This window comes from Dreissena polymorpha, chromosome 6 (genome assembly GCF_020536995.1).
Source record: "Dreissena polymorpha isolate Duluth1 chromosome 6, UMN_Dpol_1.0, whole genome shotgun sequence".
NCBI lineage: Eukaryota > Metazoa > Mollusca > Bivalvia > Myida > Dreissenidae > Dreissena > Dreissena polymorpha.
The window spans coordinates 32,585,017-32,607,001 of record NC_068360.1 but is presented as its reverse complement, the minus strand read 5'-3'; the positions used below and the strand labels follow the sequence as shown (position 1 = coordinate 32,607,001).

General features: G+C 34.3%; 1 protein-coding gene across 2 annotated transcripts in view; it reads left to right on the top strand.

Annotated features, from left to right (window-relative positions):
- Nucleotides 1-21,985, top strand: part of LOC127834476 (matrix metalloproteinase-16-like) — a 50,461-nt gene that overhangs the window by 14,923 nt on the left and 13,553 nt on the right. For both annotated transcript variants that reach the window (XM_052360342.1, XM_052360343.1), the window contains exons 2-3: nt 57-180; nt 1,197-1,310. In XM_052360342.1, coding sequence (XP_052216302.1) covers nt 57-180; nt 1,197-1,310 — 238 coding nt within the window. The remainder of the gene's footprint in view (nt 1-56; nt 181-1,196; nt 1,311-21,985) is intronic.

Here is a 21,985-nt window from a genome sequence, read left to right as displayed (position 1 = left end):
CAGGTTGTTCGAAAAATGCGACTCATGTGACGTAGCCAATTAAATGTCTCTTCCAGGAATATCTCCGCAAGTATGGATACCTGGAGCCATCAGACGGACGTACAGGCAGCCTTCTCTCCGAGGAGTATTATAAGGAGGCGGTAGCCAAGTTCCAAAGGACAGCTGGTCTTCCAATTACAGGTATCATTAATTTGTTAAGTCCCTTACTGAGAAAAGTGACTTTATGCATGAGCTCGAAGTGTTATCCCAGATGAGCATGTGTAGTCCGCGTAGGATAATCTGGGACGACACTTTATGCAAAGCTATTAAGCCCAGTTTCTCCAAAAATGTTTTAATGACTTGTCAAATATGACTTTGAATATCACAAATTAGGCAGTTGGATTTAGGTTTACATAATTTAATTGAGTCCAGTTTTTGTGCGAAACAAACGCAGCATACGGGGTCATAATGGTCATTATACCCATTACGTTTATTAGTAACCAAGTTATATAACATAAGCACATATTTTCTCTCACACCCAAAGAGAAAACACATGATAGACACTCTCAAACATTATATGTGGCACCTAGACACAATCCAGTTGATAGCGAAATTGACTTAAATCCTCCCGGTAGATTTACAAAATATCTCAGTCTACATCAGCATCGCTGTTCTGAATCCAGGCTTGTCAATTGGATTCCTTCATGGGTATCATCTGGTACACTGCCGATTGGATGCTTTACTTATTGTCCCGCAATGTCCGTTGGTCTGTAAAGGCTTCAAGAGTGCGGCGGCAGAGGCACGAATAATTACGTTTCTATTAAATACGAGGGACTCAGCAGAATTTGAAACCGACAATAGCCTATGCATCTTCCCGACACTTTTGTGCATATATATTTAGAAGCTTTACACATTTACGTTTATTGGGAAATGATTATTTTCAAACGCTAATAATGACAAATTAAACTTAATATATTGTGAAAGAAGTGCCGCTTTTGATAAAAACAGCATGCATAACTTATCATTAAAATATGACTGGTGAATTATTGTTTTAATGTATATAGCATGTCAATTAAATTGTCGAAATCTAGCGTTAATGGTGCTTTTCTGCACGCAACAAAGCCATGATGTTATTCAAAGAGGTTTCCCAAATCATATGTCCCAAACCCGCAGCATAATGCCATTAATCTCTGAAGTCGTTCTTTCTATGTTTTCAGGGCAGATGGACGAAGAGACAAGAGCAACGATGCGCCTACCACGGTGTGGTGTCAAGGACACAGACGCCGGAACCGGAAACCAAGCGCGTCGCCGTAAAAGATATGCTCTTCATGGTAATGGCTCTTGTCCTAGGTTATATATACAAATTGTACTTTGAAGGAAATTATGTGAGAACATATCACGACGCTCCTGCTCATTCAATTCCAGTTTACGATTTCACCTATGAATTTCAATGCAAGTTTTTAGAATTACGTTTTTATAGAAGCAAATATGTAACGTCCATGGTACATGCGTACTAATTGTAAAAGAGCTACTACAAGTGTTAAACTTATTACGACATTTGTTTAACAACTGACCCGTCCTTCGGTGTCCATCATGCAATCTTAATATGTGCACTGAAACGTTAATGATCCTAAGTCGTTCTAGTATATTGAAGTGTTCAACCATGCCCCAAAGATGTTAAGTAAAAAGTATTTGTTGTGGGTATTTTATTAAAACGACCAAACTAAGTTCTATTATAAACATTAAGGAATAAAAACGAAACATTTCTATAGCACATCAACATAAAATGGCTGATTTTCATGGGACTAACAACTTTGAAACATTTGTATAGCGTTTCAAGATAAATTTGCTGTCCTTTTATTGGACAAGTCATTGGCATTATTCCATTAGTGTAATTCCCGAGAAGTGCACGTTCCTATAAAGTGGTTTCTTGTATGTCTTTGAAGGGTGTAAAGAATTTTGAACAATATGTGTGCCTTTAATGTAACGTCTTTTGTTGCATGCGTCATTGAATGTTTGAAAGGCTTCTGTTGCCTTTGTTCCGCTAGGAGCATGTTCTTCTTCTGCTAGTCAAGTAAATTGAAGTGTTAGAACTCACCACACGCGACTTGTATGACGCACATTGTCGCGTTTTAATGACAAAGAATCATTTCATTTACGTATTCATCAGGACAAATAAAACATACGAAAGCGTTTTGTGTCGCGCACGTGATTATTTTTTTAAGTTTCTTACAAGATGCACACCATTTTCATTTGATTAAATGCGTGCTAAGGTCTCATTCTACGCATGTTTTGTACTAGGTGCTACAATGGTTCGGATCTTTATATTTCGAATTTGTTAAACTTACGTGTTTACTTCTATGAATTTTACTTGTTTGTACTTTAAGAAAGATCATCATTTGAACTAGTTGTTACCATGATTGCCTTGGAACACGTTAACGTAACCAAATACATGTCGCAATTGGCGAAAAATAATGGATATAGCTTGTATTGACTATACCATGGCGTCGAGCATGCGTTTTTCATGACATTTAGATTAAGTTAAGATATTGCGTTATTTAGCAAGGCTTTGGGGTATTACCAACACATATCATGTGCATGATCTATTTTTGAAAATGTATGGAAGTTTCGGATGTGCTCTACAATACGTGATGATATGTTGCAGCAGAATTCTCGCATGCCTCGTTAAAAAGATAAATAAAGATTAGTATCATATAACTTGTGCACAATCACATTAAAGATGCCGATATGTTGATGGTTGATGTGGTAGGCAACTGACTGATACAACACATTACATCAGGTAATATCAGAGTACATAAGTCAGGATTAAATAGATTATAGACGCTCACACCGTTTTATATCAATATTGGCGAGGAGTATTGTGGTGTCATACATTTTAGTTGTTACAATTCATTATACAGGCCATTATATACAGGTCATTACACAGGTCATTATATACAGGTCATTACACCGGTCATTATATACCGGTCATTATAAACAGGTCATTATATACAGGTCATCATATGCAAGTCATTATATGCAGGTCATTTTATACAGGTCATTATATACAGGTCATTATATACAGGTCATTATATCGCATATGGTACCCAGTGTTGCCATACCACGTTATATGAGACGTTAGTTATTGGCTAGTGTGTGAAGTAATATTTGTACAGATTAAACGCTTGAAAGCTGAGTACGTATAGTATTTTGACAGAATTCATCTTTTTCTTATATGAAAAGTGAGAGCACTATCCCCCGGTAAAAATATATTTGTCACCAGATCTATACTCTTGTATTTTATTTGCCAGATATGGAGGAAAAGCAATGACTAGTTCAAGATTATAAACTTAATTGCAATTTGGTGTGTGAAATTGACGTATCTTATATAAATGCAAAGCATGTACAACAGTTTCGCGTTCAACGCGTAAAATGAATTTATATTACATTTAATATGGGGATTACATTAACAAGCTTCTTTATGTGTAATAATGAAGTAAAATTAACCATAGCGCCCCATTGGTGCTCAAATGTACCATGTGCCTTCTAATTTCAATGGTACCTTTTTGCACCAAGGGGGCGATATGGCCTTTACCTTCAGATATTTCTTCTGAATGGTAATTGGCGGCCGGACAAAAGCAGAATAAATGTCCTTATCGTTTGACATTAATATCTTATAACAACTTACTGCTGGCTGAAACGAGCAATTTGTGTTGATGTCTAACCGATAACCTTCATTTACCAAAGCTTATAAAATGCAGAGAACAACGGAGGGATATAAATCGAAACAGAAGTTGACCGTGGACTTTCCCACAGTAATAATTGAGACAATTGTAATGGCCAGCTTTTAGTTCACATCATGTCAAGTTGTCTACAGCACTTAATAAAACATAGTAGAAGGAACTAAATGGTGTCGTTATAAGTTCCAGTCTTTTATAGGTGCTTGGCGCAGTACCATATCATGCTAAAAGATGGTGTTGTTGTTGCTGTGTGTGTGTTGTTTTTTAAATTAGAAAGTCAGTTAGAAACTTTGTTGTATTGAGAGTAGAGTAATAACTCGTTAATGTTTATTGAGCATTGACATGTGAACAAAAATATTACAAAAATGAAGATGAAGCAAGTCCTAATGCATTGGGTAGAAACTTAATTAATCGTTACTGCGTTGCCTCACCATTGAGGCCTGTAAGGATCACTAGCAATAGATTGACAATGATGAAGGCATCCAATCGCCATATGTCCTTTTGAGAAGCCAGATCATAAAAATCAAAATCCGGCCTTGATTATGAACGGCGATACCAATGGAAATAAGGTTATTTTGTGTATCCTCCGAGAAAAGTAATTTCGGTTATTGACCGGTATGGTTATTGCCATAGAGAATCATATGATGTAAGAGTTAAGAATTGCAATGTTGTTGTTTTTTTGTAGGAATTTGTGTCCTTGTTTTAATAGATATGTTTTATAATTAAAAGCACGACATTAATCTTGACACATTGTTGAAATACATTAAAACGACGAAATAAAAAAAAATACAGCATATGGTTTTCTTCCAGATATATAGACTATACACCTCAATGCAATTCAGTATAATATTATTTTTTATCAAATACACATTTAGGAAAACAACAAATTTATTAGAAAGAAAACTATTCTTTATTATACAGTACGGTCCGTATTTATGGCATGGAACCAGTTTCCAAACAATGTGACAAAACATCACTAGACAAATTCACACCTACAAAACACACGCACGAACATAAACAAAACTGGGGTCACCGCCTTGTCATGGCCCATTCAAAAGCTTTGGGGGGCTTAAACCGGTTTAAAGAAGCTTAAAACCACACACTTAGCCCAGAATCATTGTACATAAACAGTAACTTAATGGCAAAACAAATCAGATTGAATAGCAATAACAGAAAATACACATACATGCAATTACTATTCAACAAATCTATTGAATACACCAAAACAATGGTTTTGCTAGTTTCTATTTGTATGTTGAAAGCCATTTTTATTACGTTGATGATATAAAAACATGTTGAATTATATTGTAGTTAACATAAATCATATTTTCGATTGCATAATACTAAATCACTTTTATAGCCACACTTTCAAATTTTGTATAAAAAATCCTTATCTGCCTTCCTCCAAATTTCTAGCGCGCTACTTTGTCAGAAATCAGTAACGTAACGTTCTCTAATATGGTACGTTTTGTATCCAAATAACTAAACAGTCATTTCAGTAATGTCCAAATATTTAAATTACTGATTTTGTATAGAATTCAAATATTTGTTGATTTGCCTTGCCTTGGGAAAATCCATTAGATAAGTCGATCATTCACCTGAGACTGTATATTTGTTCAGATTGACAGTGTTTCATAGTGCGATTTTGGTATTAAATGTTTTGCTCAGTTACTTGGACACTTCTTTTGTCATTAACTTCGCGACTAAATTTCAGCACAAATTACTGCTTTTGTTGCATGCGACAGTGTATGCTTATTCGGTTTCTATTACATTGGTGCTACGATAATGATGTTGTACTTCAAGATGTAAGTTCAGTTCTTTGAAGAGATAAGAAACACGGTCCTTGACTCGAACTAGAATTAAGTGTCGCTTTTCAATGACAAATAATCAATTCAATGGCATAGTCATAGCGACATATACACACGATAGCGGTCTGTGTATCGACAGTTGTTAATATTTAAGGTTTGTTTCAAGAGCCAAACTATCAACATCGCATCATTTGCGTGCCAAGACCACGTCAAAGACAGTTCTGTGCAATGGTTGCTACAATAGCCCATATTGACTTATTTAAAATGTATGAAGATGTACTTCACATGTTACACTTGCATGCTTTGTTTGTATGATAATTTTGTACTTTTGAAAAGAAATGGGGTTAGAAGCAAGCTTTCCAACATGTTTTTCTTGCAGTACGTTGATGCGAATTTCTTATTTGCAAATAAATTGTGCTGATGCATGTGCCCATTAGCTATTAGTTTTAAAATTGATACCATATTATAAGAACTGGGTCAATCATTTAATTATGAGCAACGCCCATCACAAGAATTACGGCATTTGTATTGTAAATAATTTGTTATTCTGTCGTCCCTCGGTATAGTTAATCATATTACATGCAAAAAAACGAAAAAGTAAATTTTATAGTTTTACATAATTTAACTTGCTACATAGTCTGCAATCATGTGAAAATATGCAATTGTGTTGCAGATTAACAAGTTTTAATGTCTGTTATGTTTGAACGTTAAGTGTGAGTATAATTTTGAGACGGTATCTTATTTAAATATCCTATTGCTTCAAACGTGCGTTTTTCCATAATTTTCAGCACGGCAAAGTAAGCATTGTATGTACGACCAGATACGAATTATTACTATAGTTTATATTAACTTATTATAGTTCAGAAAATGTTTAACATTGTAAAAAAATAACAACCGATGTCAACTGAGATTATAACACATTCAAACGAAATAAAATCATGTTGTTAGTGTGTTTCTATGACATCTTAATTTCTAATTAGTAGCTGACGTTCCAACAGTATTTGTTTGTTGGATCTGTGTAGGATAAACGATTGTGCTTAACGGTTGTTTTACATGTAAAACAATTTACAGCGATTGATAAATGTGTATATGGCTTCAGCAGATTGCATTTCCTTAAATGACTTGCTTAGTTCTCAAAATGTAGTTGAACATGCAGGTTAAGTAACCATTTCCCACTCAGAGGCATAGTGAAAATGGCTATGTGCAAACAGCATAAAACCAGAACAGTCTGTGAGTTTCTCGCAGTCTGTTCAGGTTTTATGCTGTTTGCTGCTCATCAGTATCAAAGGGTTGAAAATGAAACCATAAAAACTCGAATCTAGTAAGAGAGGTCTTCAAATTTAACTTCCTAAGGGACTACAAATGCGTCAAAATACGTTTCTTAGTGGTAAGGGATAACTGACTTTGCTTCGTACGCCTACTCAACCAATTTAGAACTTCACAAGATTGCGCCTGCAATACATCATACACGAGAATGTCTATTCGCGGCGTTCTCCGGATATTGAGATCATATAAAACTTAAGGCGGTCATAAATGTATTGATGGATGTCATTACTTGTCCGGTAATATGAATTGTCACGGAACCGCAATGCGTGTATGAAACGTGTAGTAATACAGTAGCTAAAAATCCCCCGCCAAACTGCATCTGAGCAATATAGGATATTGAATTAACGTATGTACGTGTATTTTATTATAGTGTATTTTGTGTACATTGCCTTTATAGGGGCGACTGATTCTCAGTGAAAGCCGCAAATATAACACATACCTATATTCGTAATGTATGTAAGGGGCTGGGCACGTGATAGTGAAAGGAGCAGTATTCCTATACTCCTACAGTCAGAGGTAGTACATTATTAGTCTTGTTGCCCACGTCACTACACAAATTATTTCCGATTTATTGAATGTAAGAAAGTAAGGCTAGTACTGTTAAACTTTTTTTGTTTGCAGAAAACATTTATCTCTGCAGAGCCAACGTGCATTTCTGATTTTATTAGAATGAATGCAGCAGTTCAACAAATGTAATTAAATACATTTACAACTACATGAAAATCAAGAAATTATATAATAACCGGACATATTAATACATGCACATCAATATTGAGTGTATGAAATTATATTCACAAGTGCCGGAAATATGATTTGGATAATGTTTTGAAATATCTAAAGGTGTATATCAGTCCGATTTAGCAAATATAGAAGACAACAATATTGTAGTGTTAAAATTGTGTGTAACATGGTATCTGTCGGAAATTCAATGGACATGAACGTTTAAGCTGCTATTTTAATGCAAAAAGCATGGCAGCCATACACCAAAAACAAATGAAGGTTCTAACAGTAACCATTGTGACAATTTTTATGTCCAGCTTTTAGGAGAACTAATTAACATCATGTCAAGCCGTCTAAAACACTTAAAAGAAAATGGTTAATGGAAGTAATCATGAGTGTACGACTACCGGTCTTGCAAAGACCCTTCAAACAGTACCAAATTGCATGTTGTTTGCATACGTGTGGTGTTATTTATTTTACAGTAATAATTGTTTATTTTCTGCGAATGTTCATAACGCATGATTTTGCGCAGGCTTATCTGGGACGACACTTTACGCACGTGCATTGAACCCCCTTTTCACAGAGCACGGCCCATATACATAAATTGTGTAACCATCTGATTAAATAAAATATGTAACGATAAACAAAACACTAGTTTTATTTTGAACGTTGTTTCAGGCATGGTTACATACAACAATCATTTCAAACCCCGACAAATAATGCATTTTGACACGTTTGTAATTTGTTGATCGAATCATTATGAGCATTGTAAGCAAGGTTATCGATTAAACATATATTCTATTGAAAACGAGCAAAACAAAAGCAATGAGTGGTGAGACTGTAATGTCACCCTTGACAATACAGATCTGACGCGACGTTATCAGTTATTAAATACATATTTATGAAATAAATATGCTATATCGCACGCGTCAATGTACAAAATCGTACAGTGCCTTTTGCAGTAAGAGACTTAAAGTACACTACCTTAAAGAATCACTGACATTTAATCAAATGGCTCTTGAAGATAGTTGAGGTTAGCGACATACATTGCGCGCAAAACATGTCGTTAGATGAACACATTTAAAAAGCAATCAAACGAACGCTTGGGATCAGCTTTCGGCAAATCGTGCATTTAAAATATATTTTTATACTTGATAGCACAGATATCTTATAGGAGAAGTGTATGTCTATGACCTACGTGTTTCGATAATCATTCGTCAAGTCATTTCACTTGGTGACTCTTTTTCCCACACATTTTATTTCAAGATTGCAAGATTGCAACCAATACAAATTCAATATGAACAATAACACAATAGCGTAATGTAATTTTGTGTTCATGTATTTTTAACTTTACTCAGTCAAATCAAATTCCTGATCTGACGCCATGGGCTTTGATGACAATTTTAATGATGACATGCAAATAACGCTGTATGATTATTTTTATATGTCAGACTAAGATAAAAAGATAAGATAAGATTTATTTTGAGTCGGCAAGACATAAATAGACAACATTAGCCATTAAGGCTTTTGAACCGACTGTATAAACATATGTATAAATATAACAAGTATAAAACAGCAACAATATGGAAATAAAATATAGCAAAATTAAGTTAATAGATATGATTTGCATGCTGAAGAGTTAAAGAAATCATAGTATTACATTCTACTAGTTTTCATATTATTCAAAGAAATGTTGTGCAGGAAGCCGCTGATCTTGATCTATAAGTAGATCTAAAAACACTGCCATAAAAATTTGCGAGCTTAAAAACTAAGAAGAAACGAAATACAAAATGAGCTAAGAAAGTTGGTAAAAGCGAAGTATCAGATCGTATCAGATTCGAAATGAACTGGTCAGCAGCTTCCGTACAAATAAAAATTTGCAAGAACACATAAGCACATATAAAACTGACAAGCACAGCAAGTACACATAAGCACATATTAAACTGACAATAACAGCACATAGAAGGTAGTTATAGATTTAAGGTAAAAGCAGATTACATGACAAACAAAATAATAGTGAAGAATGTTTATGGACTGGCATCAAGAACATAAAACTGACAAGCCAAGCAAGCTTTGGGTAGTACTAGAATTAAGGTAAACAGATTACATAACATATTTATTTGATTTATTGTTCATCTCAGAAACAAAATTAGATGACACTTTTTAGACTCTTAATTTCAAGTAAATGGTTATAAACTACAACGAGAGGATAGAAACTGAGGGTAAATTATTTATGACAGTACAGATCATATTGTGACAGTCACTTATACCTGTTGCAAAATTTAATGTATTCATACACAGCTTTTTGTTATTAGTGATAATAACATCTAGTAAAGATGGAGAACAGTTTTTCATAAAACATGTAGCAGATGTAATCAAATTTTTTAAATCAAAAAGTTCAATAAAATCTTGTAAAGGTTTAGCTTTGGAAACTTGTAAAGGATCACAATTTAGATCTCCAATTAACATAAAATTATCAAATTTAGATAAAACATGAGATTAAATTTTCAAAGAACAAGTTTTCCTTACAGTTTGGTGGTCTATACACACAAGAAATAATCCATTTTGTTGTGTTTAAAATTACCTCAAAGCAAATGTTCTCGATTGAATGTTTTTCAAAGTCTTTTCTTCTGAGGGCTGGTATTTCTGACCTGATAAATGCAGCTCCTCCGTGAATGTTTCTGTCCTCTCGTTGTAGTTTATAACCATTTACTTGAAATAAAGAGTCTAAAAAGTGTCATCTAATTTTGTTTTTGAGATGAACAATAAATCAAAAGCTTTATCAGGTAAAAGTTCATGAATATCTGTGAATTTGTATCTTAAGCTGTTAATATTTAGATGGGCAGTAATAAATTTGTTTGGATGTTTGTTGCTTGCTGATCGAATTTCCTGAAAGGTTGAAAAGTCTTTTCTGGTAGTGTCATCATATACGGAAATATCATTTATATCTGAAGTGGATACATCGAAGAGAGAGTCTGAAGTGGATACATCAAAAAAGAGTCTGTAAACTGTAGGGGCGTACAAGAAGAGCAAATCCAAGGTTCAGAGGTGTTGCCCAATTGTATGTATAATTCTGGATTTATATTTGCACATTAATGTGCCACCAATAATTGCAGATATCGCATAAAATAGCACGATGATTACTTGCCACTGGTTTTCGATATTCACCAAACTAGAACGAGAAAGGCGTCAGCAAATGTTCAATTTCAGATATTCCTGCAAACTTAATCATAGAAGTATGTAAATAAAACTTGTTTATTGCAATGCCCGGCATCGTATTTCTGAAATAAAAAGGTATCGTACTGAGCATATTTATCTTGCATTACTACGTAAACTGGGCGTGTTTATAGTTGTTAAAGCATTCTCATTGCATCCATCTCATTGTATGGTATTGCACCCTTCAATACATATCTAGTGAAGGTCCACGTCGACTGGCATATAACCACGCATGTTAAGTTGCATTCCTAACACTATAGCAAATAACCAAAACATCACACTGCATAATTTCATTAATGGGCAAAACGTCTGGTAAGAGTCACCGTGTGTCAAGTAGGTTTTCTAATCTTTATTTTGACAAGTGTTCCATGACTGTCTAATATAGGAAATGTAAAGGCGAGCTCGCGTTCGAACATGTCACGTGAATGTCTTTTGCGATATTTATTATATTTTTCAGTAGATATTCATAATTTAAGTGTAATTTGATTCAACGGAATTTTTATTGAAAAAAGAATGTACGTGAGAAAAACACTTCTTATTCCATCTTAAAACATACACGTATATCAACTTCAATGCTCAAAACAAAACAAAAAACGCTTAAAGGATTTATTTCTTGTACACTGTCATTGTTTTGTGTTTACATGTATTTCTAGCCATTCATACTGACCTTCTTGTCAGGGCTTCTAATCAATTAGACCCTTCCCCTTTTATATCAGTTTATAATTTTGAATTGATTTTTAATACATTCAGTAGTACATAACACAAATTATTAATAATTTAACTGGGACATCGATTCAAAAACATGCGTGCGGTTTAGCTTTACCAAACGTGTATTATTTTTACATATATAAATTAAAGGAATAATATGTATGAAAACATTCATGTACATCTAGCGCGTGTTGAATTTTGTTGTATTTTTGGCAATATGTTTGTGTCTTATCTTCTGGTGCCAAAGATGTATAGAATTACCTAATCGTGCATGTTCTCTCTGTACCTCATCCGTGAACACTAAATGATCGTCGTTTACTATTCGTCTTGCTTCCGCGGACACTATACATCAGCATTACAAAGGATTCGCCTAAACATTTCGTTGCCACATACAATAGTTGCGGCTATGACCTTGAACATAATTTGTTGGATATTTCCTAGCATGTGAATAATTGATAACATTCTACGCAACAGGTTGTCCATATCTCACTCAAACACAATGCAACTGTGATGTTTTGTTTTCAAGGGAATTCCGCAATAAATACGTCTGCTTTATTTATTATACCCCCGCAAACGAAGATAAAGAGGGTGGTATATTGAAGTCACTTCCTCAATCTGTTTGACGGTTGTTGAGTCGTTCTGTATAAAATAACGTAGGTTCATTTAGCAAACTTCTTCCACATCTCTCCAGCGATTAAATTGAAATTTAATAAAATGTCAGCATCTCCTAAACGTTTATATCCAAGACAAGTTGAGCAACATGTTTTTGAGATATTTGCCCTTGAACACAGCTTGCAAAGCGGGACGTGCATGTTAGACACATTTGTGACAAAACCCTAATAGTTGTGTCATGATAGATAGTGTAAAGAGTATGTCTTTCGATCACATGTCTCTCCGATAACGTCTTGTTGTATATCACAACCAATGTTTTAACAAAAACAATTAACCTAACCTAGTAAGTCGGTCTGTAGGTCATTTCTCCATTTAACTTTATTCGTTCAGGATATTGACACTTGTAGCGTCTGAGTGTCTTTCGAGTGTGGGGAAACATTGATGGTGTATTATTATTTCAGTAGAAAACCTAGTACCAAAGTATTCATGTGGTATGTAGTTTTTGGGGCTTAGTAAATATCTGGTAAACTAACCATTCCAAATTTATATAAAATTTGTTTATATCAGACACAAATGAAACTGTTCACACAACCAGACGACACTTGTTGTTATTCGAGACTCTGTTTGTATTTACAACAGCTACATATTAAATCACTCAAATGGGTATTGTCCTGTCATTCAAACTAATTTGACCTCAACTCTCTTGCCAATATTCAAATATTGTGTGTGACGCTTGTGCACACTATAACAGATGTTTATACTGAATGGGGTTTATACAATTGCTTGCTTTAGTTTGTGCAAAGAGCTTCTGAATAACATATCGTCATTTGGTAATAAATGAATCGTCGATTATTGGAGATTTACATATTTTCGATGGATATTGATATGTGTGTAATCACCCAAATTGTTTTTCGAATTTTAGTGAAAAAGGAATTTGCGCAAATTTACACGAGATATACATACAATTAACGTTACTCAACGGGGATATGAATTTTCACTCGAATTTTAATGATATAACATCGGTAGTCATTTGTGAATATTCATGTAACACATGTGCATATCACCGAGTTTAACTGCTTTTGTACAAAGGGATAAGTTGAGTACCGAGTAATGGCCTGTTATCTACAATATCATATCGCCCCCTTGGTTCAACAAAAGAACCATATGATATTAAAATTACTTGGCACACAGTCCCTTTTTGCACCAATTGGGCGATTTGATATGTATAACTCACGCCTAAGTACGATTACAAAACCAAAAAACGCTTTCAAGTATATGTTTTAATATCTTTAGCTGTAAAATACGTACATAATACGAAACGCGAAGCGTCATTTCTAAAAGCTTTTCTGTGAATACTTATTAAATACAACTTTTCCGTGTAAGGCATCGACGATATATATGTAATAGATACGCCGCTTAGACCACTGGTTTACTTTTTTATGTATGTTTATTCTATTTTGGAACTTATTTATTTGGAAAATAATCGCCATGCATCTGTGGGTCATGCTAAAAATGTATTATTATTTCGCGTCGAATGTTTAAATAAGAAGCAGGCATTCAATTCAATTTTGGCTTAAATAATTTCCAAATTATATGAAGAATGTTCACATTCGTTTTTGTTGCATACATGCACACAATAAAACCGCAGACCTGTCCAAAAGGACATTGAGTGTTTATCCGAAATCTCTTGAGTACAAACAGCGAAATTGTTTATAACATATAAAGTGCATTGATCTCGCTGACGGGACGCGGTCACACATAATTATCTCCGCATGTGTCACGTGTCAGTGCTTGCTTCAGGAAACCTAACGCTTACCAAATTATTTATCGAGTATCGTCTTATGTACGCCAGAGAAACTGTCGATTCTTTTGATCATATAAAGAACGGCTTATATCGAAACCACATAAGCAGAAGTGTAATAAAATATCTTTTTTACTATTTTGCCACTATTGACACTGCAGCTTTGTTTTATACTGTAGTAGAAATAAAGTTTTAAAATTTGCATTTAAGTATGTACTATTTTTTACTTACCAATCGATTAAACTTCTATACTTGTAGAATATATTATACAACATTGTGTATAATATAACTGTAACAATGATATTGAATTGTAATGTTCCGTGAAATTTTGCTGGTGTCCAAACTGCGCAAGAATTCTATTAAAAATATATTATGTATGGAGTGTGGCTCGTTATCTTCCTAACACAGTGAAATCATTAATACCATCGCAACTGACGTTTTGTTACCCTATTGACAATAGATACATGACACCTTGATATCCGTTATGGGATCCATATTTATAAAATGTGCATGTTTCTCCCACGATTTTCCCTACATTATCTGCAAAGTTCAATGCTAATTACAAGAATGTGTTACAACTGGGAATTCTTTTCAAAATGAACTGTTGATGTGCCATGTGGTACATTCAACGCGATATTTTGCTCCAGCCTTTGAAAAGCACATCAACACATACGCCCGCACATCCAATTTTGAATTTCAAAAGATTGCGTCTGCAATACATCATACACCCTAATGTCTATAAACGGCGAGCTCAGGATATTGAGTTCATATAAGACTTCAGGCAATCATAAATGTATAGATGGATGTCATTATTCCATTGCTAATATGCTTTGTCACGTAACGGCATTACGTCAATGTAATGTGTAGTTATACAATCAACTGAAATCTGCCGTCAATGTAATGTGTAGTTATACAATCAATCTGAAATCCGCCTCCCGTCTATATCTGAGCAACATAAAGTATTGTCTTTACTTATTGAATGTGTGTTTATATTATAGTGTATCTGCGTCTTCGTAAGAAAACAAAAATATGTTTATAGGGTTACTAAAGCTCATTGGCAGTCATGAATATCACAAAAACCGATATTTGAGCCGGGCTCCTGTGAAAAGAGGGTTTAATGCATGTGCGTAAAGTGTCGTTACAGATTAACCTGTGCAAAGGCTTATCAGGAACGACACTTTCCGCCTAAACTGGATTTTTGCTTAGAAGAGACTTTCTTTAAATAGAAAATGTTATAAAAGCGGAAAGTGTCGTCCATGATTAGCTTGTGCGGACTGCACAGGCTAATCTGGGTTAAAACATACCGCACATGCATTCAAACCTCTTTTCACAGAGCACGATCCATTTATATTATGTGCAAAGAGAGAGTGCAGCAGATTCCCTAAACTCTCATTACAATCCTCAGAGGGAGCTTTAGGTAATACATCTTAAGTTCATACTTAATGACTGCAGTTACACGAGTAGTCTCCGATATGATTTCGGCCCTAAATTGGAAAACCCTAGAATATAGAAGACGCCAGGCCACTTTTGTCATGTTTAACGAAATCAGAAATGAGTCAGTTGCAGTGGATCATCAGCATCTTATTCCCACCAGAAACCTAAATTACCTAATCCCACATTAAAAAAAAAAAACAAATATCCACCTAAACTCCTTCTTTCTCAGGGCCATCAGGCTATGGAACGGTCTACCAACCTTTATCCAGTCCAGCCCCAACCTACTGACCTATGTCAGTCGGTTGGATTCTCATCTACTCTAGACCCCTTACTTCTGTTTTTAACTTAAGCTGTCCTGTAGATCTTTTATCTTTTAAACTTAACTTACTCAATCTTTGCACATAATTTTAAAAACTAACACACTGTTTTCCAGACAAGCGCCTGTCAGATATAATCGAGCACGATTGTAGACAGTATTAAGTTGAAATTGAAGTTGAAGTTCTATATTTCGTGCCACATGATTGGATAAACGCTACAAAAACTGCTAGACAGCTCAATTATAACGGAGTGTGCGATCGGCAACATATGAGTATATAACTATCAAATACCAGCAGTCTGTACCTTAATAACATTCTACGAACGATTAACCTACATTTCGGTTGTAAAGACGTTCTATACCATGGTATTTTATAGTATGTGTCGTTTAGAAGGAAATATGTAGTCCTGATGCCCCAGCCGTTGATAAAAAAAAACGGTTTTCTTTTAAGACCAACTATAACTCTTATTCCTGACAACTTTGTCACTCTGAGACTTATTAATGTCCACATTAGCGCCGAGTATTGTGTGTGAAATACATAACAATAATTACAGTTATATGTCAACGCTACTTAACCGTAAACGGGACTGCATTTGTAGAAGTGTTTTAAGAGATGCGAAAAAAAAAATATTTTTCATGGCTTGTACAGAATATGTCAAGCATGCACTATAAGTAAGTGTTAGAAATTGAATAAAAAGAAATACATGATCATAATATATGTGACTTCCTTTGGATAATATATGCATATATATGACAGTGTTTTAATAACGATATAACATAGTTTATGCAATTCATTAAGAACTAGGCGTGATGAATATTAAATTATTGATGGTAACGTAATACATTTATTAGTCTTGCTGCCCCTCGGCATTGGGCATATAATAATTGATTTATTTAATGTAATCATTAAGAAACAGTGGTATTTGCACAGGCTAGTATATTTAACTTTTTTCATATATTCATATATTCAAATTACATTTCCGATTTCGTTGCGATTAGTTCTGCCTTCAACTCAATATAATTCAATAGATGTCACAATTGCATAAAATGTACGGACATGTATAATGACCGGACATGAATATATGAATGCGCGTTCAAGCTGCGAGTATGTAATTATACTCATACGTGCCGTAGATATGATTTAACGGTTTTACTGATTTAAAGGTGTATATCATTTCAAAAATGTTATTTGCAACAATATTGTCTCGATAAAGTTGAGTCTAAAAACAACAAAATGGTATTCTGTAGAAGTAGGAATTAACAGTTTCCAATGCTATTCTAATGCTTACAACAACGGGATGGATGTAAGACAAAAAAATTGATTAAGGCTACGTTGACCTTGTACTTACTAAAAGTAATCATTGACACAATTTGCATGACAGCCTTTTAGGACAACTTATTCACATCATGTCAAGCGTCGAGAACACTTAATAGAAAATGGCAAACGGAAGTAATCATGACCTGAAGAATTCCGGTCTTTTAAGAGATGCTAGTACCGTTACCAAATTTTATGTTGTTGACATATGTCTGGTATAAAACGTTTTACTAAATAAGTGTGTTAGTGTAAAGCGCATGCAATGTCAATTATTTGATATGCATATTGAGCTTTATTCGATGAAAACAGCAATTCATTGCATCATGTGCAGTGGGTTCTCTATGAATTTAATGTATAGAATATTGATGCATAAATGTGTACCGTGCTAAATATCGTCAATAACGAGTCTCGGGGACTTCTATTTTCAGACAAACACAAATAAGACAAATATTGTCTGTGTCATTTGATAACAAAGTAACACGCAGCAACAAACCTTTCTTGCAAAGCACTGAAATAAACATGTGTTTTGAAATTATTTTGAAAACAGTATTTTCTCATCGCGTCAGTTCGATTAAGTCACATGCCTTGAAATAACCTGCATGGTATAGACGTTTTTACACGGTATAGTAATGACCAATTAAAAATTAACAAATATTCTCGTAAATATCCGCTAAATACAAGACATTACAGTGTCACATTTGTCTAGAAATAACTGCTAGCTCAGGTTCAAATAAAGCTTTGTTTTCAGATCTAAATTGAACAATGAGAAAGAAACTATGCCATTTGTTAACGAGTTTAGTATAGTAATATGACGTTTTACGTACAGCGACCTTTTTATACCAAAGCCTATATTGATGTTACTTCTGATCTCACATTTTTTTGCTTTAGTGCCAAATATAAGGATGACACTTAAAACAGACACGCGAATCATTCAATAATATAAATGTGTATGTCAGGATAGGGGCGAGAAAGTTGTCTGCAAATCTTCAATTTAAGTAGAGTCGATGAAGTAATCTTCCTCATACAGTGTTTGTCATACATTGAAAAAGCTGCTTTCATATGTATTGGTCACTGAATACTCCTTTAGAATTTATTGGAAAGATTGTTTTTCGTGTTTACATAATATACTTGCTTTTTAACTCTTTCAGTACTGGAACCGAATTTTGAAGGCCTTTGCAAAAACTTTGGATCCAGATGAGACGCCACAGAACGTGGCGTCTCATCAGGATCCAAACTGTTTGCCATTCCGAAAGTATTCTTGGGAAAAAAAATCGAAGAAAATGCTAATTTTAGAAATTCAGCAGACAACATTTTAGCAGACGACAAAGTTCCCAGCATGCAAAGGGTTGCGACCATTACACGAAAACTTTGGCATCAGCATATGTACATGTTTTGACTTTATATTGTGAAATAAAATCGAACCTGAGGACCCAACACTTCAGTAAAAGTCGTATCTCAATATATTGCGGTACACTTAATGCCAATTACAATACGTACTAAATAAAAGGAATTCATTTGAAAAGGAACAAGATGGTTCTCATCTTGAACATGTGTTAGTTGGCTGTAATCTAAAATGCACAGTCACTTGTATATTCAGTCAGACGAAATCATATTGAAATTTGAGTATAAATTGTTTATTACAATGCCCACATACTATTTCAGATATAAAAAGGTATTGTACCGAGCATACTTTATTCTTGCATAACCACGTAAAGTGGACGTGTATCCAGTTCTAAAAGGTATACTTATAACACGTATGCAATAGCAAATCATTTTACCTTTCAATACGATAACCAAAATATCCGTCGGACTTTGCATAACGTCTGGTTTGGGTCACCGAGTGTCAATGTGAGTTTTCATATTTTTTACAAGTGTTTATTAACAGTCTTATACAGGACATGTAAGGGCAATGCACGCATTAGAACATATCACGTGATTTCCTTTTATTAATCGTTCAGTACATATTTAGAAGTAAAATTAACATTTAATTCAACGCTATGGTTCAGATATGTGTACGTGGGGAAACATTCTACTAAAACTTGAAACCTACTAGTTACTTTAATGTTCAAAACAAACGGAACGATTTCAGGATTTATTCTTTATCTATCGTCACTGTTCCGTGTTAACATTCATTTTTGGTCATACTTGTTGAGCTCTGGCATGGGTTTGTAATCGGTTATCCCCCTCCCCATTTATTTAAGTTTAAACTTTTGAAAATAATATGTTATACATTTATGCGTAAATAACAAATGCATTATTTAGAATGTAATCTGGAAAACGATGCAAAATCATTTATTCGTTTACCGAACGTGTATTATTTGTATAATATGCATATTAACCCTTTCAGTGCGGGAACCGAATTTTGAAGGCCTTTGCAAACAGTTTGGATCCTGATGAGACGCCACAGAACGTGGCGTCTCATCAGGATCCAAACTGTTTGCTATTCTGATAGTATTCTTTGAAAAAAATCAAAGAAAATGCTAATTTTAGAAATTCAGCAGACGACATTTTTGCAGACGACAAATTTCCCAGCATGCAAAGGGTTAATTATCGGAATAATCTTAATGCAAACCTTCGTTTACATCTAGCACTTCTTGCAGTTTTTAGTATGTTGGACAATTCTCGTGCGTCTGATGTCCAAAACTTAACCAATTAATGCCTAGTGGACTCTCCCATCCTTGTTAATTGGATCGATTTATTTTCAAAATTAGGGATGTCTATTATATTTATTTCTATAATTAGAATATTTCCTACAAAAATTCCTTTAAGCAAACAGCTCAGACTCTGATGAGACGCCGTATAATCTGGGTCTACGCTGTTTGCCAAGGCCTTTTTTCTAGACGCTAGGCATAAATGAGTTAAAAAATAAGCTAACCGAACGCTTTCTATTTTAACTTATCCGTTAACGCCAATTGATTATCGTTGATAATTGGCCTTGCTTCCATGGACACTGTGTATCAGCATTACAAAAGATTCGCCTAAACACTCCGTTGTCACATATTATAGCTTCGACTATGACCTAGAACGTAACATGTTAGATATTTCTTAGCAAGTAAATAATTGATTTTACGCAAAATGTTTTGCTTATCTCACTCAAACAGGATACAACTATTGTGTTTGATTTTCACATGAGTTTCCTTATACATGCGACTGCTTTATTTATAATACCCCGCTGACGACGATGAAGAAGTCACAGTTTCAATCGATTTGTCGGTTGATGGGTCGAGATGAGATGAGACATTGACCCTTATACACAGCTTACAAAGCGGGACGAGCGTATTAGACATATTTGTGACAATGCCCTCGTATATTGTAAATAGCTAGTGTGAATAGTATGTGTTTCCATCACATGTTTCCCCGATTACATTTGTTATTTATCACAACCAATTTCATAAAACGGAACATTAACCTAACCTAGTTAGGCGATATGTATTTGACTTTAAGAGGACATATATTGACGCTTATAACGTCTGGGTATATGAGTAGAAAACACCAATGGTGTATTATTATTTCAATTGAAAAGCTGACACAAACGATTTCAAATGTTATATAATGGAATGGGCACAGTAAATATATGGCAGACTAATCTTACCCAATTGTATATAGGATGTATCTCACATTTGATAAATACAACCAGCTGACAATATTTGTTTTCGAGACAGGGCTGAAACTGTTTCCCGCTTATTTACAAAAAGTAACATATAAAATGCCCAAAGTGGAGCGATGAAGTTTCATTCAAAGTAATGTGACCTCAAATCTTTTACCACAAGTGCACACCAGTTTACAAGAAGTTGATACTTAGGGATTGGTCTAGATCCAATTGAGGTTTATAAACACGCTTGTTTTGGTTTGTGGAAAGAGCTCCTGAATTCCATTGTTTCGTTTGGTATGAAAAGATCAGGAAAGATTACACATGTTCAATGACGTTAGTCATCGGAGTTAGGAATTGTTATTCGAATTAATGTGACCCTTAATCTGTTGTCAGTGTCATTTATGAATATTTATGAGACAAATGTGCATATATCCTAGCAGAAAGGTTACGATGGGATAGTTAAATCAGGAATAAATGTATGTTGTGTACAATATCCTATTACATGTATACTAACGCCCTTGGTACTATAACCAAACTATAAAAATAATTTAAACTTAAACAATAATGTAGATAATGTTGAACGATAAACGCCATTTCAAAAAGCCTTCTGTCATGGTATGCATAATGAATAAAGCTTGTCCAATTTTATATCAATAATGCTTTATACGAATATGTAATAGACACGACGCTTAGATATTGGTTCGCTGTGTTAGACCCATTTATTCTATTTTGGAACTCAAGTATTTGGAAACTAATCAAATGTATGTCCGTGTCATATTTAAGAACATACACTCTTGTTTGTCTCGAACGAGTACATAAGAAACAGGCCTTCAATGTTTTACTTAAATTGTTGTACAACGAGTTGAAGCTTTTTTTACTTACATACAGACATTGCAAGCAAGGAAATGATATTAGGTTTCTAGAGGTTTCGTACAAACAGCAAAATTGTGTATTACATATAAAGTGCACTGACCTCGCTGACGAGACGCGGTCACTAATAATTATCTCCATATTTGTCACTTGCCAGTGCTTCTTGCAGGAAACCTTACACTTAACAAATTCTTTATTTATGATCGGCTTTTGTAAGCTAGAGTTACCAGATATGCAGTAGTGAAATAAAAATGTATGTATTTTCCTAACAACGTAAATGCTAATTTCTAGTTTACTAGTATAGAAGTTAGTGAATGTATACCAAAAATATAAAAAGGCCATTAAATTTAAAATGGTCCATGAAATTGTGCTTGCGTTCAAATTGTGAAAAAAATCGATGTATTATTAATTAAATTCGTCTCGTTATCTTCCTTAAAAAGTGAAATCATTAACAATAATCGCAACTGACCGTTATGTCCGTATTGCCCATGGACACATGGCAAGAAGATATACATTATTTAATTCATCTTTATAAAATAAACTTTCTA